Genomic DNA, 25,171 nt, shown 5'->3' on the forward strand with positions numbered 1-25,171 from the left:
ACCACACTAAATGCTTTTCCTGTGTTTGCTCATTTCATCCTGAAACATCCCTATGAGGCAGGGAAGCTCATCATCTTCACTTTCCAGATGGGAAAACAACCTCAGAGAGGTTCAGAGGCTTGCCCAGTGTAACCCCAGCAGTGAGTGGCAGAGCCAGGATTCAACAGAGGGATCCCCAGCACATAAAACAGGTGGCCGGCTTCAAACAGGAGTTTGATAAATATTCATTAGATAAACAAACAGCTTCACTTCTCCTGCCTGTGACCTCAGCAGCTCAGCCAAGGCGTGAACGCTGGTGTTCCTGCTTTCTCTGTTCCAATTCTGACCCAGTTCCAACAGCAAAGTTTCTTCTCTTCCCTTCTCCCTCCTCTTCCCCAAACCATGAGATAAAAATGACACTCCAGAGACAGGCTACAGAGACCGTGCTGATAAGCCTGTATTTGGAAGGAACGGTGGGGCCTGCTGCAGGGGCTCACACCTGTAATGCCAGCAATTTAGGAGGCAAAGGTGGGAGGATCACTTGAGGCCAGGAGTTCAAGACCAGCCTGGGCAACACAGCATGACCCTCTGTCTTGGCCAGACGCAATGGCTCACACCTGTAATCCCAGCACTTTGGGAAGCTGAGGCAGGCAGATCATAAGGTCAAGAGATCGAGACCATCCTGGCCAACATGGTGAAACCCCATCTCTATTAAAAATACAAAAAATTAGCTGGGCATGGTGTTGCACCTGTAGTCCCAGCTACTCAGAAATCTGAGGCAGAAGAATCACTTGAAACTGATTTCTGCAGTGAGCTGAGATCGTGCCACTGTACTCCTGCCTAAAAAACCCTGTCTCTATAAGAAAACTTTTAGGCCAGGTGCAGTGGCTCACGCCTGTAATCCCAGCACTTTGGGAGGCCGAGGTGGGCAGATAATTTGAGGTCAAGAGTTTGCCACCAGCCTGGCCAACATGATGAAACCCCATCTCTACTAAAAATAAAAAAATTAACCCAGCATGGTGGTGCACATCTGTAATCCCATCAACTCGGGAGGCTGAGACAGGAGAATTGCTTGAACCTGGGAGATGGATGTTGCAGTGAGCTGAGATCATGCCATTACACTGCAGCCTGGGTGACATAGCGCAATTTTTTGAGATTCTGTCTCAAAAAAAAAAAAGTATTGCAAAGCTATGGTGATTAATACAGTATGGTGCTGACATAAAGATGGGCAAACAGATTGATCCAGTAGAATTCAGAGTTCAGAGATAAGCCGTTGTGTTTATGGTCAATTGATGAGGCAGCCAAGTGCCAACTGTTGGGGCCCCTGAGTCACCAAGATGCCTCCTCCCTCTGCCTCTGCTGGGTGAGGGATCTCTCCTTCTACAGCAGCACACTGCATTCCCCACCATGTAGCAGATCCTCCTGGGCTGTGGCCCGTGCTCCCTGGTTGCTGTGGCTCCCTTCCCAGGCACCTGGTGTCATTGATGCCTCCCCAGGTGTCCCTGAGGCATGCAGCTCTGACGATGGGGCTCTGGCCTTACCATTATTAAGCATCAACTGTGTGCTACGTCTTCATTGCTCTGTTTTCTTGAGGCTTTGCAGCCACCTCATGAAGCAGGTACCACTACTCTCTGCATTTTACAGATGAGAAAATGGAGACTGGGTGCAGCAGCTCACACCTATAATCCCAGCACTTTGGGAGGCCGAGGTGGGGGAATCACGAGGTTAGGAAGTCAAGACCAATCTGGCCAATATAGTGAAACCCCATTTCTACTAAAAATACAAACCATTAGCCAGGTGTATTCGTGTGTGCCTGTAATCCCAGCTACTTGGGAGGCTGAGGCAGGAGAATCACATGAAACTGGGAGGCAGAGGTTGCAGTGAGCTAAGATTGCACCATTGCACTACAGCCTGGGTGACAGTTCGAGACTCTGTCTCAAAAAAAAAAAAAAAAGAAATTGGAGACCCCTAGAGTTTAGGAGATTTGCTTAAGGTCTTTGGTGAGGAAGTCACAGAGCTGGGATTTGAATCTGGGTCTGTGCTTTGTGAGTAGAACTGCGTGGTTCTCAGCACCTGTCTCCCGCCCTACTTTCCATTTTCTTTCCCTGATGTGCTCGGTGGCTGTGTATATAGAATCCGTGGCCGCAGAATGCACCTCTGCCTCAACAACACCATGTGTGAGAAGGGCCCTGGTTTGCTGGGGCCCATTCCCTTGCTGGAGGCCTGGATTGAATGGGGTCTGTGGCGCTGGATGAGTTGGACACTCAGAAGCAAGGATTTACTTAACTGCCGTGCGGGGTCTAGGGGCCATGGAGCCACGCTGGAATGCTGGAGGGGAGGTGGCTACAGTATCACACAGGAGGAGGAGGCTTGTGTGTGGGATAGAGCCCCAGGCTAACACATGGGCAGATTGTGAACCTCTCTGGGTCAGTTTCCCCATCTGTAAAATGGGAAGGATGGATCAGTGCCCAGCTGCTGTCTTCTAGCCTTCACATTCTAGGAGTTTGTGTCCATAGCTGGGGTCCTTTTGTATTTTTCTCAGGTCCTTGGTGATGGTAGGGGCTGGCTGTTGAGTGAGTGCATGCCTGTGTGAATGGAAGTCTTGGTGAGCAGGGGCTCTGCACATTTCATCTCCGACTCCTTAGGGCCTGCCCCGTGCCTGGCACAAAGCAGGTTTTGAGTCCGAATATGTTTGCTGAATGAATCAGTTATGGGGTGTCGTGGTTGGCCCATCACATGCAGGTGGAAGGCTGGAGAGAAAGAGGCAGGCTCAGCAAGTGGGCTCCCTCATCTCCCATTCGCTCTGGGGGCCAGCTGGGGACAAGGTTCCTGTCGGCCAGGCGCCTGGAGTTTTCCTGTGGAGATCCTTGAAGCAGCAGCCAAAGGGGGAGAATCTGAGCCAGGACCCTCCGAGTTGTTCCTCGCTCCTTTTTTTCTTTTCTTTTTTTTTTTTTTTTTTTGAGATGGAGTCTCCCTCTTGTCGCCCAGGCTGGTGGGGTGCAGTGGCATGATCTCAGCTCACTGCAACCGCTGCCTCACAGGTTCAAGCTATTCTCCCACCTCAGCTTCCTGAGGGGTTACAGGAATGTGCCACCATGTCCAGCTTTTTAATTTTTTTTATTTTCTTGATTTTTAGTAGAGATGGGTTTCGCCATGTTGGCCAGGCTGGTCTCGAACTCCCTACCTCAGGTGATCCGCCCGCCTCAGCCTCCCAAAGTGCTGGGATTACAGGTGTGAGCCACCGTGCCTGGGCAAAACCTCTGCTCCTTTTTTGCTGGCCCTTGTGCTGCCTCCACAGAGACCCCAGAGTCTTTGCTAAAGAAAGAGATGCGTGTGTGTGTGTGTGTGTGTGTGTGTGCGTGCTTGTGTGTGTGTGTGCGTGTGTGCCTGTCTGCTGCATGGGCTCCAGCCACCTGGGGTGATTGTCATGTACAGGAACTGGCTATGGTAACATGGAGCAAGCATGTGGATGGCTCAGGGCAGCTCTCACACACGCCCCTGAGAATCAGGGAAGCCTAAAATCCATTGCCTCCTAGGAAAAAAATCCAGCTTTTCAGCAGATGGCTCCCGCCCTTGGTCCCTAGAATTGGCAGTTCGGGAAAGGGATAAGGCCTGTGATGGAACCAAGGTTTGGCTGTGCTCTCTGATTTCTTCCTCAAGAGAGGGAATGGGGAAGGCCTGGAAGAGCCCTTTCTGGCTAGGCCAGCATGTCAGCATGTCAGTTCTGCCGTGGTTTGGCTGGAAGATACCACACAGTCACTGCTATTCTAAGTTTCAGATTTACCCACCTAAGAGTTCAAAATCCTGCTAGAAATGAAGGGGCCATGCAGGGTGGATCACAGGGTGTCTTTGTCCAGCGTTCCCTGGTCGCTGGAGGCTCCAGTGTCAGCTGTTGGAAACATTGCCACAGCCAGGAAGCTTAATTTCTTCTCAGCCACAACCCTTTGATGATGATGATGATGATGATGATATTTGAGATGGAGTCTCACTCTGTTGCCCAGGCTGGAGTGCAATGGTGCGATCTCGGCTCACTGCAAACTCCACCTCCTGGGTTCAAGCAATTCTCCTTCCTCAGCCTCCCAAGTAGCTGGGATTACAGGTTCAAGCTATTCTCCCACCTCAGCTTCCTGAGGGGCTACAGGAATGTGCCACCAGATAAAGCCTAGCTGGTCTCGAACTTCTGACCTCAGGTGATTCGCCTGCCTCAGCCTCCCAAAGTTCTGGGATTACAGGTATGAGCCACCGCACCCGGCCCCATGTGCTATTTCTTATACAGTCATGTTGCTTCCCATTCTATTTGCTTAGTAATTGCAAATAATTGCTCTGCACCCTTTCCAGCTGCTCCACAATTGCTCTGCACGCTTTCCAGCCACCTTATTGGTTAACCGCTCAGGGCCACTCTCTGGTTACGTGGCTGCCTCTTTTGACCTTGACTCAGGAATGCAGCCATGTATTCTGACCTTGACTCAGGAATGCAGCCATGTCTTCTGACCTTGACTAGATGCGTGCATGAGCAGTGGGTGCTGATGGCCCACCCGGAGAGAAGCGAGTGACACGTTTTTCTAGAGGACCCAGATAGCCTTATGCTGTGTGTCCAGGGTTACCTCTACTGCAGAGACAATGGTGTATGCTCAATTCTCAGGGTGGGCTAAGAATGGGTGGCGAGGCGCCCAGAAAAAGATCAAGGCAAAATGGCTTTTCAAAGAAACTAGAATCCTGACGGTTTTTCTTTCTCAAACACAGATTCCTGAACCCACACCGTTTGGGGGTATGCCGTGCAGACGCTGCTGGGGCTCCCTGACAAAGGCTGGGTTCCAGTTCATTCTGAGGCCCTTGGGCCCTGGGGTGGAAGACCAAAACCCCAGGACACGTCCCCTCTGAACACAGCCCTCCCAGTCTCACAAGGCTGGAAACAAACATGGCCCTAAGGAAAGTGGGAGCCCATCGACTCCCTGGCTGATAAGGCTTCAAAAGCAGCATTGGACACCCTGGGTTCCAATGTCAACAGAGAAAATGTCAGCGGTCAGATAAATGGAAGCCAGCCCCACGCCACCCTCCACCCCCACAACACCCCAATCCTGTGCACCCAGTTCCACCACCCACTTTCAGCATTTTACATGTTACCAAGAGACTTGCCCCCAGGAAGCAGGGGTCACCATCCCAGCACCTGGCTGTCTCCCCCAGCACCGCATCAGGACCAGCACTGATGTATGTGTGTCTGTGTGAGTGTAGGGCACAGGTCCATCCTTCAGGCCTGGAACTGTGCATTTGGGCATGCCCATGTAGGCCTGGGCCTGGGTGCCTATGCTCACAGTGAAGCATGATCCACATCACAGAAAGATAAAGCCTAGGGAGGCAGACCACCTGGGGCGAACCCCGGCTCCACCTCAACCACCCGTGTGACCAGGGCAGGTCCCTTAGCCTCCCCAAGCCTTGGTTTCCTCCATTCTAAAACGGGGGCCAGGTAAAGTGGTTCACGCCTCTAATCCCAGCACTTTGGGAGGCCAAGGCAAGAGGATCACTTGAAATCAGGAATTTGAGGCTGCAGTGAGCTAAGATCATGCCACTGCACTCCAGGCTGGGTGACAAAGAGAGACCCTGTCTTTAAAAAAAAAAAAAAAAAAAAAAGGAAAAGGGCTGGGTGTGGTGGCTCACACCTGTAATCCCAGTTTGGAGGCTGAGGCGGGTGGATCACTTGAGGTCAGGAGATCTCAGGCTGCATCTCAAAGTGAGACTGCATCTCAAAAAAAAAAAAGTATTTTTTTTGTTTTTTTGGTTTTTTTTGAGACGGAGTTTCACTCTTGTTACCCAGGCTGGAGTGCAATGGCGCGATCTCGGCTCACCGCAACTTCCGCCTCCTGGGTTCAGGCAATTCTCCTGCCTCAGCCTCCCGAGTAGCTGGGATTACAGGCATGCGCCACCATGCCCAGCAAATTTTTTGTATTTTGAGTAGAGACAGGGTTTCACCATGTTGACCAGGATGGTCTTGATCTCTCGACCTCGTGATCCACCCGTCTCGGCCTCCCAAAGTGCTGGGATTACAGGCTTGAGCCACCGCGCCCGGCCAAAAAGTATTTTTTAAAAGGAAAGAAAAAATATTGTAAATAAATAATAAAATGGGAAGAACAACAGGAGCTACCTCACAGGACAGTTTTGAGGATGGACTAAGGTAACACAGCAAATTCAGGGAACTGGCAGCTTTTTTTTTTTTCAAGATGGAGTCTTGCTCTGTCACCTAGGGGTGACACAATCTCAACTCACTGCAACCTCCGCCTCCCAGGTTCAAACAATTCTCTTGCCTCAACCTCCTAGTAGCTGAAATTACACCAAGTAAAAGTAGCCACACCTGGCTACTTTTCATATTTTTAGTAGACAGGGCTTCACCATGTTGGCCAGGCTGGTCTCGAACTCCTGACCTCAAGTGATCCAACTGCCTCAGCCTCCCAAAGTGCTGGGATTACAGGTGTGAGCCACCATGCCTGGCTTTTAAAAAAAAAAAAAAACCAGGGTCTTATTGTCCTCTAGGCTGGAGTGTGGTGGTGTGCTCATAGCTCACTGTAGCCTTCCACTCCTGGGCTCAAGCAATCCTCCCAACTAACTCCCAAGTAGCTGGGACTACAGGCACATACCAAAAGGTATGGCTAATTTTTTAAAATTTTCTGTGGAGACAGGGTTTCACAATGCTGCCTAGGCTGCACACAGTCCCCTGGGTGAGTCTACACTGTAGCCAAGGTGGGCAGCCACGGGTCCAGACTACGTCCAGCTGCCCAGCAGGGTTGAACACAGCATGGCAGGGTGGGGACAGGAGCTGTCCCTCCCGAGTCCTGTTCCCAGGCCCGTAGCACAGAGCTCCTCAATTCCAGGGGGCGTCCACTGGCAGCAAAGCACCCAAGAAGTGGGCACTGGCTGCCATCAACCCTCCCACCCCAGGGCAGGGCTCCAAAAGTCAGTTATGTGGCTTTGTGGGCTGCCCGGCACGGATTTCCGCCTGCTCCACCCTCTCAGAATGAGCTGGTTGTTGGGCTGGAGGTGGGAAGAGGCATCACACTGCGGTAACCTGGTGGTTCACAGCTCAGCCCAAGGTAGGGAGGGGACGGCCACCTCACCTGGGCAACAAACAGTGAAAGCCCAGCTGGGCACCCTAGAGGCTCCCACAGCCTCAGACCCTGGGTGGAGAGGGACTCAAACAGAAAGCACCAGACCCCCACAGTGCAGGAGGAGCTACATGTGACCCTCGAGGTTTTGGCTGCTCCAGGGGCATGAGGAAGAGAGCCTTCCGTGCCGATGCGGAAGGGGCTGTGCATGGAGGAAGCTGCGTTGAAGGGCCCTGGATGGATGGGCAGGATGTGGACCCTGACGCCAACAGGGAAGGAAGAGTCAATGGCTGTTCCCTGTGAGCCAGAGCAGCACAAACAGACAAAAGTACCAGCTACAAACAGCAAGTCCCACCCTCGGGGCTGGAGCTGAAGACCAAGAAGCACCGTTGTGAGAAAACAAAACCAAACCAGAAGCTGACAAAGACACAGAGAGGTTAAGTAACTTGCCCCAGGTCACCCAGCTGGTAGAGTCAGGATTTACACAGAGGCTGCCTGACTGCAAAGCCCAAAAATGAACCGGTAAGGTAGGGGTCCCCAGTTGGTGCCCTTTTCTCCTTTTCTTCTGTGAATATCTGAGAATGCTGACAAGGTGAACCTACTAGACCTAGAGCAGTGGTTTTCAATGGAGTAGGGAGATTTTACACCACTGCCCCAGAAACAGAGCAATGTCTGAGACAGTTTTTTTTCCTTTTTTTTTTTAAAGACGGGGTTTCACCATGTTGGTTGGGCTGGTCTTGAACTCCCGACCTCAGGTGATCCACCCGCCTAGGCCTCCAAAGTGCTTGGATTACAGGCATGAGCCACCACACCCAGTCTTTCCGGAGAGATTTTCTTTTTTTTTTTTGAGACGGAGTCTCACTCCATTGCCCAGGCAGGAGAACAGTGGCATGATCTTGGCTCACCGCAACCTCCGCCTCCTGGATTTAAGAAATTCTCCTGCCTCAGCCTCCCAAGTAGCTGGGATTATAGGTGCCCACTACCACATCTGGCTAATCTTTGTATTTTTAGTAAAGACCAGTTTTCACCATGTTGGCCAGGCTAGTCTGGAACTCCTGACCTCAGATGATCCACCCATCTCAGCCTCCCAAAGTGCTGGGATTACAGGCATGAGCCACCACACCCAGCTGAAAGACATAGAGTCTTAAGGGCATCATCTGAGCTCCAGGATCAAGCTGTGCCAGGAGCCAGCTGACCCCGGGTGTGGGAGAGTCAGCACTACATCTCTTTATTCCTAAAGCCAGCATGAGCTGGATTTCTTTCACAGCTGGCCGCTCGGCCTGCTCCCGCCACCAACAGCAACACATGCTCTAGGCCAAGCACCATGCTGGGTGCAGAAAGCACCAGGGCGAGCCAGACACAGCCCACAGCCTCAGTCCGGAGGTGCCAGGGCAATGGGTGTTGCATGATTTGCAAATTTCTTACTTTTTTTAAAAAATCAGTTCGAGGGAGTTAATGACAGGCCCATCTTTGAAGTATACTTGGATGTGCTATCATGCATGAGAGAGAAGTGGGGTGAGAGTCACATCACACCTGGGCACACCCACCACCCACACTGACCACATGTGAATGTTGCCTGCTGCATGTGTTCTAGAAGATAAAGCTGACAGATGCTCTTATCTGGGGGCCTCCCAGTCTATGGAGACACCCAGGTAAAGGCCAGGTATGGAACACCTGGACCAAGCGTTCCCAGAGCCAGGAAAGGCTCGGGCCCAGGCCCAGACATCTGAACGGCAGCCTGCAGAGGAGACAAGGGGCGTGTTTCAAGCCTCCGCTGCCGCCGCTCTGAGGCTGGTTTCTCCCATCTGGGGGTGCGCTCCCTGACAGCCACAAACAACACTCATGATTCAGACACCCAGCCAAGGAACAGAACTAGGCTGGCTGCCTTACAGCAGGCAGGGGTGCAGAACTCACAGCAGCATGCACTTCATGGACGCCACTGGGGTCCAGGAAGCTTGGAGAAACCAGAAGGATCCAGTGGTCCACGCAGTCCCAGAGTGAGGGCTGAAAGAGGGAAGGGCCTCTCCCAGACGGCTTTTCATGGCACTTCACGAGCCATGCAGGGCCAGAGCCGGCTTTTCCCGCCCTCCCTTCCTATCCTTCTTGGGGCCCCATGACCTCAGGCAAGTTAGCTAACTTCTGTAGGCCTCGGTTTTCTCTTCCATAATTTGGAAGGTTGCCACCACCCTCACGAGGTCATCAGCGAACGGAAACACAGCACAGGGCTCCAGCGCCATCACAGGAGCTGCTGTCATTACTGTTGAGAGCAATTCTGCCCGTTTCAGTCCCGCTCAGCTTCCCAAACCCCCTGCTCTGACCCCTTAGTTCCTCTTCCATGAGCAGTGCACAGCAAGGGGACCTCATGCTCTCCGGGAAGGATTGTGAGTCCAGAGAAAAGGGAAGCAGCCAGGTACAGTGGCTCATACCTGTAATCCCAGCACTTTGGGAGGCTGAGGTGGGTGGATTACCTGATGTCAGGAGTTCAAGACCAGCCTGACCAACATGGTGAAACCCCATCTCTACTAAAAATACAAATATTATCTGAGCATGGCGGCTGGTGCCCGTAATCCCAGCTCCTTGGGAGGCTGAGGCAGGAGAATTGTTTGAACTTGGGAGGTGGAGGTTGCAGTAAGCCGAGACCGTGACACTGCACTCCAGCCTGGGTGACAGTGTGAGACTCCATCTCAAAAAAAAACAGAGAGAAAAGGGAAGCACTCTGTGAGGCAGGCCCAGCCCTCCTGGCCCCACCAAGCACAGCCCAGCTTCCTCCCACAGCTCTGCTGACTTGGCAGCCAGGCAGCCATCAGGGAGAGGAGGACAAGCTGCGGGCCCAAGAGGGCCAGGGCAGCACCGGCATCTTTGAGTCTCCTGTGGGCCAGCACAGACGGAACCGCTTAGCTCACTTCAGCCTCACAACCCCCTCTGAGATGATGCCCTGTTATTTTACAGACAGGGACACTGAGGCTCAGGGAGGTGAAGGAATCCAACCACATTAAACCAGCTTGATGATTATCGGCCCCACTGATTCTGGAACCAGCTAAAATGCACAGTTCGTCAGTGCCCATGTTACAGATGGGAAAATGAGAATCCTAAAGCAACGTTCAGCTCATCACTGGGAAGAGAATAATGAAGAGGGAAAGAGCAAGTGCCTGGGCCCCCGAATCGCCTGGCTGGATGGGCTCCTTCTCTCTCAGGCTCCTAATGCTTCCCAGAGCCTGCTGTGGGTCACAGGTTACAAGGGCTGTGGGTGTTCCTGGGGGACCAGCCTGGGGGTTAGTCCCAGCCAGAGTGTCAACCCCAGGGCAGAGGTCCAGGGAACCCACCCAGTTCAATGGGCTTTTTTTTGTTTGTTTTCTTTTTTAGAGACAGAGTCTCGCTCTGTCACTCAGGCTAGAGTGCAATGGCGCGATCTCAGCTCACTGCAACCTCCACCTCCCGGGTTCAAGTGATTCTCCTGCCTGAGCTTCCCGAGTAGCTGGATTACAGACACCCACCATTACCCCAGCTAATTTCTGTATTTTTAGTGGTGACAGGGTTTCACCATATTGGCCAGGCTGGTCTCGAACTCCTGACCTCAAATGATCCACCCGCCTTGGCTTCCAAATGTGCTAAGATTACAGGCAAGAGCCACCACGCCTGGCCTCCCCATCATCCTTTGTCTTCATGTGATTTATGAAGGAAGCAAGGCCAATCTACATCTCCCATTGGATGAATAGTAGACTGAAGCCCAGAGAGAGTAGAGATGACCTGCCCCCAGTGACTTGGAGGTGGAGCTGGGATGAGAGCTGAGCTCCAGGGGATTAGTACTGGGGCTGGATGGGTACTGTCTGGATGGCAGAGGATCTGGGTCAGACCACCTAGTGCTGCTTCTCTTGGACATCTGTTTCCTGAGCTTCCTGTAACTGCCTCATCCCATGCCTGGGAAAGGAGCTTGTCTCATCTTTCAGCTCCCGCCGGTGGCTATGAGATCTGAGCTGCCCAAGCAGAGGAAACCACATTGTCCCTTCCGCTCATCCCGCCAGGCTGGTCTTGAACTCCTGACCTCAAGTGCTCTGCCCACCTCAGTTTCCCAAAATGATTGCACAGTGACTGCACATCTGCCTAGTGATATTCAGTCCACAGATCACTGCCCCACCTGCACTATCTCAAGGGCCAGACTGAATTTCCCATTGCTCAAGTGCTGAAAAGCAAGATGATGGCAGATTACAAAAGGAGGGCTTGTGGAAACTGATTCCAAGAGCAGGGCCCTGACATACCAAGATTGCACAATTTATTCTCTGTTGTTTTCTTGAGAAGGAGTCTTGCTCGTTGCCCAGGCTGGAGTGCAGTGGTGCATTCTTGGCTCACAGCAACCTCTACCTCCCGGGTTCAAGCAGTTCTCCTGGCTCAGCCTCCCCAGTTGCTGGGATTACAGGTGCGCACCACCACACCCAGCTAATTTTATGTATTTTTAGTAAAGACGGGGTTTCACAGTGTTAGTCAGGATTGTCTTGATCTCCTCACCTTGCAATATGCCCACCTCGGCCTCCCAAAGTGGTGGGATTACAGGCGTGAGACACTGCACCAGGCCTTTTTTTCTTTTTCTTTTTCTTTTTTTATTTGAGATGGAGTCTCACTCTGTCATCCAGGCTGGAATGCACTGGTACAATCTCGGCTCACTGTAGCCTCTGCCTCCCGGGGTCAAGCAATTCTCCTGCCTCAGCCTCCTGAGTAGCTGGGACTACTGGTACACCCCACCATGCCTGACAAATTTTTTTTTTTTTGTATTTTCAGTAGAGACAGGGTTTCACCATGTTGGTGAAACCGTCTCGAAAAATAAAGTGAAACCTGATATACCTGGCAACAAATGACTTGATGAGCAGCTGATACCACACACACACACACACACACACACACACACACACACACACACCCTGGGGTGTAGTCAGGTCCCAGTAGGTGGGGAATGTCAGAAAGTCATTGACAGGATTGGGACTTCACATAAAAATTAAAGTGATAGAAAATATAATTATCTTTTTTTTTTTGGAGATGGAATCTCACTCTGTCTCCCAGGCTGGAGTGCAATGGCACAATCTCAGCTCACCGCAACCTCCACCTCCTGGGTTCAAGTGATTCTCCGCCCTCAGCCTCCTGAGTAGGTGGGATTACAGGCATGCACCACCATGCCCAGCTAATTTTTGTATTTTGAGTAGAGACAGAGTTTCACCATGTTGGCCAGGCTGCTCTCAATCTGACCTCAGGTGATCCGCCTGCCTCAGCTTCCCAAACTACTGGGATTACAGGTGTGAGCCACTGCGCCCAGCCCAATATAATTATCTTTCTAAAAATTAAAGTGACAGATAATGGGCCTGAATGTCACACCTGCTACACACACTCCCTCCATTCTGGCCCCTGGTGATTCCATTCCCACCCCTACCTTTCCCTGAACACCCCAGGAATAAGTTCCAATCTGGAAGCACCATGGACTCGGCCTGGAATCTGACAAACACAACAGCCCCTTTGTGTCTCCCACAACCTTCGGGGAACGAGGGTCCCAAAGGCACTCCAACCCGCCATCATCGCTGGCCTTTACAGAACAGGAAACAGCTACTTACTTGACCTTCAGACTCGCCAGCATGGTCTTGTCGATCCTGCCAAGGGAAAAGCAAGGGTTTCAGTAAGTGTGAGGCTGAAGGCTCCCACAAGCAGCTGCAGGGGAAGAGTCCCCGGGGCAGCCCAGACCACGAGACGGCGGGCTCTGTCTGCACAGCTACAGGGGCCCGTTCCCCATTAGCAGAGGAAGAGATGACCATGAATGCTGGGAGGGCTGCGGCCATGCACCACTCTATAACATGAGTACTATAATTCTCCCCATTTCAGAGATGAGAAAACTGAGGCTTAGAAAGGTAAAATCACTGGCCTGGTCTGAATTCAGGTATCACACTTCAGGCCCAGGGATCGTAAGCACTTTGTGTGCGGCCTCTCCCTTTATTAGGGCTACCCCCACCAGAGGACTCAGCAATCCAGCTTCATGGGTCAGCATCAGGTGGACATCCATATTTCCCAGGCATCTGATTTGGGAAGATGTAGGCACCCCCAGCACCAGGGACCCTCCTGCCCTAGGAGCTGCCAGTCCATCCAGGAAGGCAGACTCTGCTCCTAGGGCAGAACCTGGGGAGTCATATCAGGCACAGGGGTTCACGGTGGGGAAGATCACGTTTGCTGCAGACCATCTTGGCAGCCAGCTCCTCCACTCCCAGCCTGTGCCCACCCTTGCTGGAAAGGAAGGCGGCACCGCCGAGCTTCTATTTTTACCCCCTGCATATGCCAGCCCTTATGGCTGGCACGAAGATGCCCCTCTTCCCTCTCCAGAGGCAGAAAAGTGGGCAGCGCTCCCACTGTCAGTATCTCCTCTTGTGGAAGGGTCATGACCACCTCAGTCACCAACACTGCCACCAGCACCGACGATGCCTTCCACACATCACAATGTGTGCCACCATCACTGTCCCTATCATCAGTGTCGCCAACACCATCAGCTTCACTAAAATTGCCACCGGCTCCAGGATGCTGGAAACCCTGGACACTCTTTCCGGCACCCTTGTCTGGACGGCTCAGCTCTGTCTCCAGCTTCCCACACACACGTCTCCAGGGGAGAGGAGAGGAGAGGAGAGGTGTCAGACATGGAGCTGGGCCAGCCCACAGGTCACCCTGAGGCCTGGAGCTAGGGGTGGGGACCTTCCACTCTGAGTAAGCGCCCAGGACCTTTGACCCCAGTTCCAACAGCAAAGTAAGCGGCACCCCAAGGGGCCTGGTCCACACCCCTCCCAGTTTCTTCCCCAAAGGCCCTCTTGAGTCCCTTCCTTGGGACTTCCACCACTGGTCCCTGAGGGTCTCATGCTGGAATCCCCACCCACTCTGGGATGCAGACCCTCCTCTTCCCCCATTCAACCCACAGATGCCTAGATCCAAGCAGGACTCAGAGCCCATACTCTGCTGTAATGCCTGCAACCCAGAGCTGACCAGTGGCAACCCTTAATAATACGCACTTAGGTTTTATATTTTCTCAAGGAGTCTCTTAATTCTTTTTTTTTTTTCCAGATGGAGTCTCACTGTCGCCCAGGCTGGAGTACAGTGGCATGATCTCAGCTCACTGCAACCTCTACCTCCCAGGTTCAAGTAATTCTCCTGCCTCTGCCTCCTGAGTAGCTGGGACTACAGGGGTGCACCACCACACCTGGCTAAGTTTTTACATTTTTAATAGAGACAGGATTTCACCATATTGGCCAGGCTGGTCTCGATCTCCTGACCTCATGGGAATCTCTTAATTCTTACAACATCCCTGTGCTGTGGATAAAGTAGAAATCCCCCGTTGACACATGGGGAAACTGAGACCCAGAGAGAGGAAGTATCCCATTTGAGTTCCTCAGTGGTCAAGGCAGAGACAGCGGTGGAACCTGGGCTCCAGGTGCGTGCACCTCTGACCTCTGTCTGGTCAGCCCCACCCACCACACTGCCCACAGCCACCCTGGTCACAGCAGCCAGCCCGTGTGTTACTACACCAGGGTGAGGCCTCAGGAGGGCAGGGCTGTGGTTTTGGAGAGACTGAGATGGGAGACAGAGAGCAGCTGTGCGGCTGGGCCTTCCCCTTTCAAGAAGCCAAGGCTCCTGGGCGCTCCTCCTCCCCCACCCCATCCCACCCACCATCATCACCTGGTCTGCCCCTGAGGCCAGAGGTTACCCACCCTGCATGCAATGCAGCTTAGAAAACCCCACCCCCCGAGACTCTGTTCACCGTCTGGAGGGACCAGGGCTCCAGGAATCTGTGACATCCCCTCCCAGCTGGCAGCCACCCTAGATGATGCCCAAACCCCTGTCTCGCCCTCTTTCTTGCTGCCCGAAACTTCCAAGCCCAGAAGGCCCCACCATCCCCTCAACCTTAGTGGGCCCCAAGCAGACACAGGCTGTGTGCAAAAGACCTCGGTTAGTTCACCCGAATCTACTGAGCCCGTGTGACAGGCCAGGCTTCCGCAAACATGACAGGGCCTGCCCTCCTGGAACCCACAGTCCAGTGAACACTCAGTCAGCACACAGGGGCCTCTGGGACATCCTAGGGCTTCTTCCTCCACCTTTGGCTCTGCCTCAAAAGCAGCCCTGGGCTGCCACACTCCTGTCTTCCCCCTCACCTGCCCAGATGCAAACCTCAGGCCCGGCTTTTCTCAAGCTCTGGAGCAGCAGGTCTCCACACAGGGGCTTCATATGGAATGAAGTGACGCTGAGACCCGGACCTGTGCCCAGGGAGCTTTCTGACGGCCAGGCTTCCATCTGCTGCACACCTCCCAGAGAAAGGCAAGCCTCAGGGGGCACAATCTCACTGCTGGACCCTGCCCTGCAAGGCTCCCAGCTCAGACACACACACCCCTCCCAACCAGAAGCCAACTCCTCTGCTGCCTCCTGGACACTGGCACCTACCCTCAGGGTGGCAGCTCCCAAGCCCCAGCATCAGGGAGGGCCCAAGAGCAGACACAGGCCACACTGTGCCATTTTCTTCTCATCCGCACTGTTCCATCTGCCACACATGGGGTGCCCACATCCCTCCCCGCCAGAGGATGGATGGCAAAGTGCTTTTGAAGAGGAGGAAGAGGGACATAAAAACCCACACATGGAAGAGAAAAGTTACCAAGGAACGCAGCCCCTCTATCCCTCACCCTTCATGCCACCCCCGTTAGTCCACCATTTTCCACACCAGGCCACCCCAGCCACCTCCCTCAGGGCCCCTCCCAGTCCGACAACGCCCCCAGCCCAGGAGCTGAAAGGAAACCGAGCATGAAAACCACCAGACAATGTTCCCCAGCTGCGGAGAAGCTGCCAGCACCAGGAACCAAAGACAAGCCGTTGGCCTCTGTGTGCCTACTTTCTGCCCTCCAGGGAGGAAACAGCACATCCCTCGTCCCAGACAGAAGCTTAGAAGCAAGAGTGGCCAGAGGGCCAAGCAGGAGGCTGGGGACAGAGGCAGCTGCTAGGATAGAGCTAGGGTGGGCTGCCTCGCTTGCAGGTGGGAGACCTCCTCTCGCAACCTACCCCCAAGACAGCAGGCAGCCCAGAGGCCCAGAGGTCACAGACCCCCCCACCGCAAGGCCACACCAACAGCATAGACAGGAGTATCACACACACACACACACACTCACACTCACACTCACACACAAACACAGAAGCAGCAGCTCAGACATGGAGTGCAGGCGTGGCCACACTCACAGGCACATGCTCACACACAGTCACATGGACTGCCAGTCAGAGCCACACATGCCTGCACACACAGGCTCACACACACACATAATCCCAGACACACACACATATACGCAGGAACCTGCAGAGACACAGACACACACATTCAACTGCAGTCACACACTCGCACACTCACCCAGGAACCTGCAGACACACACATTCAACTGCAGTCACACACACTCGCACGCTCACCCGCCCACAAGCAGCTGGCGCAGACCTGCAGGATTCACCAGCAGATTGTGCCCAGAGACAGCGGGGAAGGCTTACGGTCTTTGATAGTCCCCACCGGGATCCTGCATCTCCACCTACCGGGGCATCAGCAGACCCAGCTCTCAGGCACAGCCTACACCCCTCTGTTCCCACGGCTGCCAATGTACTCAACAAGACTTCACTTCTAAGTTCTCTCCCATCGCTCGACTGCCCTCCGACCTGTCACCCACCATCCGAAGCCCCCAAAGGAGACACTGCGCTTCCGGCCAAACATGGTTGTGGCTGCAGAGCCCCTGGTCCCAGCGATGTCCGCTGGGGCTGTCTGCAAGAGGACCGTGGTATGGCGGGGTCAGTGCCGGCACAGGGCGGGGCGCCCAACATGGCACCTCCCTCTTTGCCTGCCGCCAGCCCGAGCTTCCTGTGGGTGAAGCTGCAGGCTGGGAGGTGTGTCCTGCTCTCCAGGAGGCACCAAGATAGGCCGAGGAGGTGGTGGAGGGCAGCTTCCCCACACCCAGAAGAACCCACAGCTCCGGAAGGGGCTCGGCTGGCAGATTGCTCCACAGCCCAGTTTGCAGCCCAGCCCACACAGCCCCAGCTTCCCAGAACTCAAAGACACCCAAAGGATTCCCACAGCCACGCCTAGGAGTGACAGAAAGATGCAGCTGGAAGCCTTAGGGGTGCCTCAGCACTAGAGTCCATCATGCCCACTCCCAAAGACTGCCTGAGACAGGGACCTTTGCCTGCGTGTTCCACTATGGCTCAGCACATGCCAGAGGAAACAGCCACACGTCATTACACTGGCACACACAGATGTAAGTATACATGCACATGAGTGGGCATGGGGGCACATGGGATGCACACATGGGCACATGCATGCACAGGAGCCCCAGGTACACACAGATACATGCATGCTGACATGTCTCATCAGACACCTGCACACACCCAATCACAGCGCTGCAAACTCGTGTGCACAAATGCACACTCATGCAACTCCATAGAGGCGTCAATAGAGACACCTGCACACTCTTCTCATCGACAGCTCCCCACTGGACACGTGCACAGACCTGAATGCATGCACATATGCTCACAGGCACTCATCAACACACGCAGACCGCATGCACAACTCAAGGTGCATTCGCATGTACACATACATGGGCACAGAGCTGTACCCGGCAGCCCTCCGAGGGTCTAGACAGATGTCAGAGCAGTGCCATGCTTCACTGGCAGTGTGGGCTGGGTGGGCGGTACCCGTGTGAGGTGAACTTCTCTTCCCAGCTGAACCTCAGCGCCAGTCCTCATCCCTGCATGCACTGGTGCTGGTCACACCTGGTACACAGCAGGCACTTACTAATGGTAGCCCCTCAAAGGGATGTGGTACATACACTACAACAGACACAGGGGTGGGTGGGCACAGACAGGACCCCAGGCCCCGCCCTACCCCCAAGCAGTGGAGAAAGGGTGCCATTGGCCTCTCTCTCCAGCCAACCCTCGTTGAAGTCTCCTCTTGGGCCTGCTGCCATCTGAAGGTCCCAGACTCCATGCTGAGGTGCCAGGGGCCAACCCCAACCTGTGGACCAAGGGCACAGGATTTCTATTTTCTTGACTCCTTCACAGCAGGGGACACCACAGGGGTCTCAAGCCCTGGGTAGACTGGGGGAGCAGCTTCAGGGTCCTGGGCCAGCACAAGACTGGGGGCTGACTCTCTTCCTCCAAGGCAGCGAGCCCCTAGCAGGAGCCCAGAGGCTTCCCCCCACTCTCACCTCTGCCCCAGGAAAGTTAGGATTGTGTGGTTCATGTTTTGGGGTGGCTTCAGGCTGCTCGCTTCCGCCTGGGTGGCCACTCCAGAGTGCCACAAGTGCCCATCACCCCAGTGGCACCCACCCACACCCAGGAAATGCTCAACAGGTACTGTGGACACCTTGGGTCCTACCTGCCCTGCCTCCATCTAACCTACCTGAGAACAGCTCTGCACTCAATCCGCCTCCAGGGTCAGAAGTGGGCACCTGACCAGGCCTGGCCAACCAGGGCATCCGCGCCTGGCTGTGGGGACTGGTTCAGGAGACCTAAGTGAACCCAAGAAGACACCTTCCCAGGAGGCTTCCCCTGCTAAAGCACGAGACAAAAGCCTGCAGCTGTGGAGAGTGTGGAAAAATGAAACTGACCTACAGGAAGGCAGGGAAGAGAACTGACAGAGACAGGGAAACAGGAGGAAGAGCGTGTCTTTTTTTATTTTTTGAGAAGAGTCTCCCTCTGTCACCCAGGCTGGAGTGCAGTGGCATGATCTTGGCTCACCGCAAACTCCACCTCCTGGGTTCAAGCAATTCTCCTTCCTCAGTCTCCCAAGTAGCTGGGATTACAGATGTCTGCCACTATGCCCAGCTAATTTTTGTATTTTTTTAAGTAGAGATGGGGTTTTGCCACGTCTGGCTGGTCTCAAACTCCTGACCTCGTGATCCACCTGCCTCGGCCTTCCAAAGTGCTGGGATTATAGGTGTGAGCCACCGTACTGGTCTGTTATTTATTATTATTATTATTTTTGAGACAACGTCTCACTCTGTTGCCCAGGCTGGAGTGCGATCTTGGTTCACTGTGATACCTTTGCCTCCTGGGTTCACGTGATTCTCCCGCCTTAGTCTTCTGAGTAGCTGGGACTACAGGTATGCACCATTAGGTCCAGCTAATTTTTTTGTATTTTTAGTAGAGAGGAGATTTTGCCATGTTGGCCAGGCTCGTCTCAAACTCCTGAGCTCAAGCGATCCTCCTGCCTTGGCCTCCCAAAGCGCAGGGATTACAGGTATGAGCCACTGTGCCTGGTCTGCCACAACCCTTTTAAACCCAGGCTTCCCTCCCCATTCTGTGAGAATTATGCACAAGGCTGGGAACAGTGGCTCATGCCTGTAATCCTAGTACTTTCAGAGGCTGAGGCAGGAGGATTGCTTAAGCCCAGGAGTTTGAGACCAGCCTGGCCAACATGGTGAAACCCTGTCTCTACTAAAAATAAATGCACCACCATGCCCAGCTAATTTTTGTATTTTTAGTAGAGACGGGGTTTTGATCCACCTGCCTCAGACTCCCAAAGCGCTGGGATTACCAGTGTGAGCCACCGCGCCTGGCCCTTGATTCCGATTTTATGGCTTTTGTCATTCACCAGTTGAAGGCCAAGACTACCGATCATTTCCCCAGCTTTGGCCACCAGGTCTTTGTTTACTATAGATTACAAGAATCCTTGAGACACCATGACAATGTTCTAGAACTCTCTGGGGCCAACTCATCCTAGTCAGCTCTTCTACCCACCTAGGGCATCTGCTGAGAGTTTGCTGGGGTTGTCAAGGACAGGGGGAGCTTGATGTTTTTGGGGGTAGACAGCTGAGTCAGTTCAGCCTACATTTACTGGGCACGCACACTCTGCAGGGAGATAGACGGTCGCCCTGGAACGGGATGAGGGCTGTGATGCCCTTAGGAAGGATGCGGGGGTGGTGTCTCCCAGAGACCTGGTGATGCCTGAGCCGTCTCCAAGGGTTTGTAAGGTCAGCAGTGGAGAGAGAACGGCACTCCAGCAGGCGAGGCTTGGGAGCAGTGATTATTAACAGACAGAAGTGAGGGTGGGAGTGTGGGGTCTGGGGGAAGTGGGGCCAGGGCTAGGAGGGTAGGGGAGCTGTGCTGGAAGCTGGGCTGGATCAGAGGGCTTTGGGCCAGGGGGATGCTATAGGGAGCTTGAGTCTGAGGGCCCCTGTGGCTGACCGGAGGGGTTAGGAGGCGAGGAGGCCAGGAGGGAATATTGAGACAGCCACATAGAAAGAGATCCCTGAGAACCTCCTCCCAGCCTGCACGCTAGGGTGGAGCCTCCCTCGGCAGATTTGCAGAGGGGAGGATCCTGGCTTCTCCTGCTCTGAGGTGGTAACCTGGGGACCCAATCTTTGAGATGGGGGCCTGTCAACAGGAACCTCTCTCGCTTTGCTCAGTTTTTTTCCTTTTTGCCCAATAAACCCCATTTTCACAACAAGTCATTTGTTGCCAGGTATACTCTGTCTCAAAAAATAAAGTGAAACTCTGTCTCAAAAAATAAAACAATAATAAAAATGTAATATAGAAGAAAGGCTTGGATGCTGGAGGATGGCTGAAGGGCTTCTCACGAAACGGGAGCACGCAGCTAACTCTTTGCCCACACCCATGCAGCTGGGTCACTCCAGCCCTCCCCTACTAAGTTTATCAGGGCACCTGGCACCTCACAGGACTGGCCAAAAGGTGGGCGTTCGCGCCCCCTGAAGGCAAGCTTGGGTGGTGCGAGGAGGAAAGGGAGCATCTTCTTGGGCTTAGTTCTAGGATGGCAGCCCTGTTGCCCTCTGGAGAAAGGGGTTGAGGGAAGGGGGAAATCCTCCTTGTTGCAGAAGAGAAGCAACCACCACCTGGTGTCAGAACATATGGACTCCAGCCCCAGTCCTGACACTAAAGGAGCTGTGGGGAAACCACTTAAACTCCCTCCGCTTCAGGTTTTTCATCTGTGAAGAATAACTTCAGGCCGGGCACGGTGGCTCACACCTGTCATCCCAGCACTTTGGGAGGCCAAGGCAGGTGGATCACCTGAGGTTAGGAGTTCAAGAACAGCCTGACCAACATGGCAAAACCCCGTCTCTACTAAAAATACTGGGTGTGGTGACACGTGCCTGTAGTCCCAGCTACTCAGGAGGCTGAGGCAGAAGAATGGCCTGAACCCAGGAAGTGGAGGTTGCATAAAGCCGAGATTTCACCACTGCACTCCAGCCTGGGTGCAAAAGCAAAACTGTCTCAAAGAAAAAAAAGAGTAATTTTTTTTTTTCCTTTCATTCTTACCATACCAGTCCCCTCCTGGTGAGGACTAGAGGCTCAGAGAGGTTAAGAGACTAGTCCAAGCCCACAGGGCTGGAAGGTGACAGCAGAATTCAAACTCAGAGCCCCCCTCAGTCCTGCCATTCCTTCAGGGAAGGCTCACAGCAGAACAGGCCCCACATGAGGGCTGCATTAGATGGGAGATGCTGCCAGGCTGGGCTCGAGCAAACCCCCAGATCCTTCCTGGGCCCCCTGCCAATGTCCTGCTCAGGAGCAGCCCAACCTGGACCACAAGGAGCAAACCCTGAGATTCTCCCTGAGATTCCTCCCCGAAGCTGGCAAGCAAGGCTGGGGGACGATGTCTCAGGCAGATGAACAGTGACTCACATGGAAGCAGGCGGCAGAGACAGGGAGAGGCGGAGAGCACTCTCAGCTCAAACACAGCATGTTCAGGGCTCACTATCCTGATTTTCCCTGGATAAAGATGGGGGTCCTGGTAGTGTTCACCCCAGCCCCAGGCCCAGAGCAATTCTGCCTAAGCCCCAGCCTCATGGTATCTTCATTAGCAACACTTGCCCCAGGCCCCTTGAAGGGAGCAGGGCTGACCTGGAATGAGATAATCAACTGGGACAGCAAAGGCCTCTTCCATTCAAGTTCAAGCTCCCCCTTCCCTCCCCATTACAGGCCCCACCCTCAGCAGGGCTCTGCTCAGTAAGATGCCCCTTGAACTACATGAGAGTGAGTGGGGATTTGGGGACAGACCCTGTCGTTTGGGCAGATCCAAGCCTCACCTGTGGCCAGGGGATCAGTGGCAAAAGTGTACCTGTTGCTAAAAGGATTGGCCAGGTGCGGCGGCTCACACCTGTAATCCCAGCACTTTGGGAGGCCAAGGTGAGCGATCACCTGAGGTCAGGAGTTTAAGACCACCCTGGCCAACATGGTGAAGCCCCGTCTCAACTAAAAATACAAAAATTAGCTGGGCATGGTGGCGGCCGCCTGTAATCCCAGCTACTCGAGAGGCTGAGGCAGAAGAATCACTTGAACCTGGGAGGCAGAGGTTGCAGTGAGCCAAGATAACCACTGCATTCCAGCTTGGGTGACAGAGCAAGACTCCATCTCCCTGCTGGCCAGGTGAGGAGGCTCACCCCTATAATTCCAGCACTTTGGGAGGCCAAGGCTGGTGGATTACTTGAGGTCAGAGTTCGAGACCAGCCTAGCAAATATGGCAAAACCCTGTTTCTACTAAAAATTCCAAAATTAGCCAAGCATGGTGGCGGACGCCTGTAATCCTAGCTACTTGGGAGGCTGACGCAGGAGTATTGCTTGAACCCAGGAGGCAAAAGTTGCAATGAGCCAAAATCATGCCACTGCACTCCAATCTGGACAACAGAACGAGACTCCATCTCTAAATAAATAAATTAATTTAATTAAATAAAAAGTGAAATAGCTTCCACCTGGCTCTCTGGGCATACTTGTCCCTTAGCTCAGCCACCATGCTGGGAGGAAGCCCAATCTAGCACGTGGAGACAGCACATAGAGAGGCCTACGTGCAGAGGAACTGAGCCAAAGTCAACAGTCAGCAACAAACACCAGATGTGTGAGCAACTGAGCCTTCAGATGACTTCAGCTCCTAGACCTTGAACCACTCCAGCCAATGCTGAGTGGAGAAGCATTATCCCCACTGAACCCTGTCCACATTGCAGATTCATGGGCAAAATCAATGTCATCATTGTTTTAAGCCATAAGCTTTTGGTGGTTTATTAAGCAGCATTAGATAACCAGCACACTGGCAGGGCCAGAATTTGAACCAAGCAAGCTGGCTCCAGAGCCTGTGCACCTGCCACTCTGCAATGGTCCCTGCTGTGTAAAAGACAGTACAGAGGAGGGATTTCAAGCTTAGGTCTGGAGTCAGACCTCTCTTCACTCATTAATTCATTCATTCACCAAATGTTTATTGCATGCCTACTGTGTTCCAAGCTGTCTGCTAGTTCTAAGGATATTTTAGTAAGCAAGACAGATAGACCCCTGCTCTAGGTGGGGAAGAGGGGGTTAGGAGGTAGAGGATAAAAGAGGGCTACCTTTATGCAGGTATTTACAATAGGGTGATCTGATCCAAATGGTACCGGAAGGCTAGGGAGCCCTATGTACAGGGGGGGATGTGGGATGGCCTCTCTGAGAGAGAGACTGCCAAGATGAGAAGACACAGCCTTGTGAAGAGTGGAGGAAACAGCAGAACAGGTCTGGGTTCAAAACCTGGCTCTATCAGTTATTTGCTGTGTAACCCTGTGGAAGTAAGACAAGCTCTCTGAGCCTCTACTTCCTCATAAAATGGGAAAACGTCCTCATAGAATGAGATGCTTTTTTTTTTTTTTCCAGACAGAGTCTCACTCTGTCACCCAGGCTGGAGTGCAGTGGCACCTCCACCTCCTGGGTTCAAGCAATTCTCAGCCTCCCGAGTAGCTGGGATTACAGGTGCATGCTACCACGGCCAACTAATTTTTTTATATTTTTAGTAGAGACAGGGTTTCACCATGTTGGCCAGGCTGATCTCAAACTCCTGACCTCAGGTGATCTACCCACTTCGGCCTCCCCAGTGCTGGGATTACAGGCATGAGCCACCATGCCCGGTCAGGGATGCTTTTCAAACCCACCTAATAGGACTACTATCCCCTGGAATAGAACTGTTCTGAGGAGTAAATAATCTGATTACATGTACAGTGTGTAGTCCAGGGCCTGGTGCAGGAAGCGCTCCATAAACACCAATGATTATGGTGAGATGAATTATGCTAAGGCCAAGGCCCCCAGTGGATGCTCGGAGCCCCAGAGACCACTCTGCTCCACATCAGAAACTATGCCAACCAGGGCTACTGGGAAGAGAGTATGAATAGCCAGGTAAGGGAGCCTTATCACAGCTGCACTGGTGCCCAAGCCACTGAGGGCGGGTCAGGTGGAGGGGCAGGAGCACACGCTTCCCTGCAGCATGCTGGCACACAGGCCACCCCTGCCCACCCCTGCAGCCATCCCTGACTCATCACCTCAACCTAGAGCTTGAGCCCATCACCCTCAGCTCAGGAGAATGGGGCTGGAGGTTGGACTTACTGTCCCTCTTCAGGCCCTCCCCAGAAGGCAGCGGGCACCCACACAGCCAGAAGGGGAGAAGCAACTTCCTCAAGGCAGAGGGAGGAACAGGGTAAGGAAGCCTGCAGAGAGGGCAGAACAGGGCCTGGCAGAAGACACAAGAGAGTCTCAATGGGGGCAGGAAATCCTGCAGGGAAAAAGTATCACTTGCCATCCAGATGGGTGCATTCCCGAGAACCCTAGAGAGCACCCAGTAGGTGGCCAGCACATATCCAGAGAAAAGTACCCCTGAACAAGCCAAAGCACACAACAGTGCACACACAGAGACACGCTCAGAAGAGCCACATGGAGCCACCCAGAGATGTCCAGACACAGCAATCCAGCAACGAGCCCTGCAAAGCCACACGTACACGCCAATCACAGATGTGTACATGTGCATAGGCACACCTCCATGTTCCCGATGGCCTGTCCCTCCCTGTCTCTCCCCTCCTGCTCTTGCTCATTACAAGCCATCTCATCGGCAGGGCCCTGGCTGTGCCAGGGTCCCCCAGGTGCCCATGCCCACTGCCATCTGCTGACCCAGACCCAGCAGAGCCCAGCCAGTGGGCCCAGCATGGTCCAAGAAACAGGCCAGTAATCCTGGATTTGAACCAGGGAAAGTAGTGGGAACCAGCTGGCCTTGAGAGCAAGCCACAGGTCCAGGACCAGAGCATGGGCAGGGTCCGGGCTCAGCACTGCCATGT

At 53.5% G+C, this 25,171-nt stretch overlaps 1 protein-coding gene across 45 annotated transcripts in view; it reads right to left on the reverse strand.

Moving 5' to 3' along the window:
- The window catches only part of RAP1GAP2 (RAP1 GTPase activating protein 2), a 239,486-nt gene that overhangs the window by 195,605 nt on the left and 18,710 nt on the right, over positions 1-25,171 (reverse strand). For 32 of the 45 annotated variants that reach the window (XR_013535393.1, XR_013535392.1, XR_013535391.1 and 29 more), the window contains one exon: positions 12,668-12,703. Coding sequence is in view for 30 of the 45 variants with exons in the window: in XM_035299337.3 (XP_035155228.1) it covers positions 12,668-12,703 (36 nt within the window). In the remaining 15 variants the exon portion in view is untranslated. Of the gene's footprint in view, positions 1-12,667; positions 12,704-16,130; positions 16,491-16,643; positions 16,869-25,171 lie in introns of those variants that run through there. The other 13 variants (XR_013535396.1, XM_054255561.2, XM_078372401.1 and 10 more) reach the window with 3 other exon arrangements.

This window comes from Callithrix jacchus, chromosome 5, assembly GCF_049354715.1.
Source record: "Callithrix jacchus isolate 240 chromosome 5, calJac240_pri, whole genome shotgun sequence".
In the NCBI taxonomy this organism is placed as follows: Eukaryota; Metazoa; Chordata; class Mammalia; order Primates; family Cebidae; genus Callithrix; species Callithrix jacchus.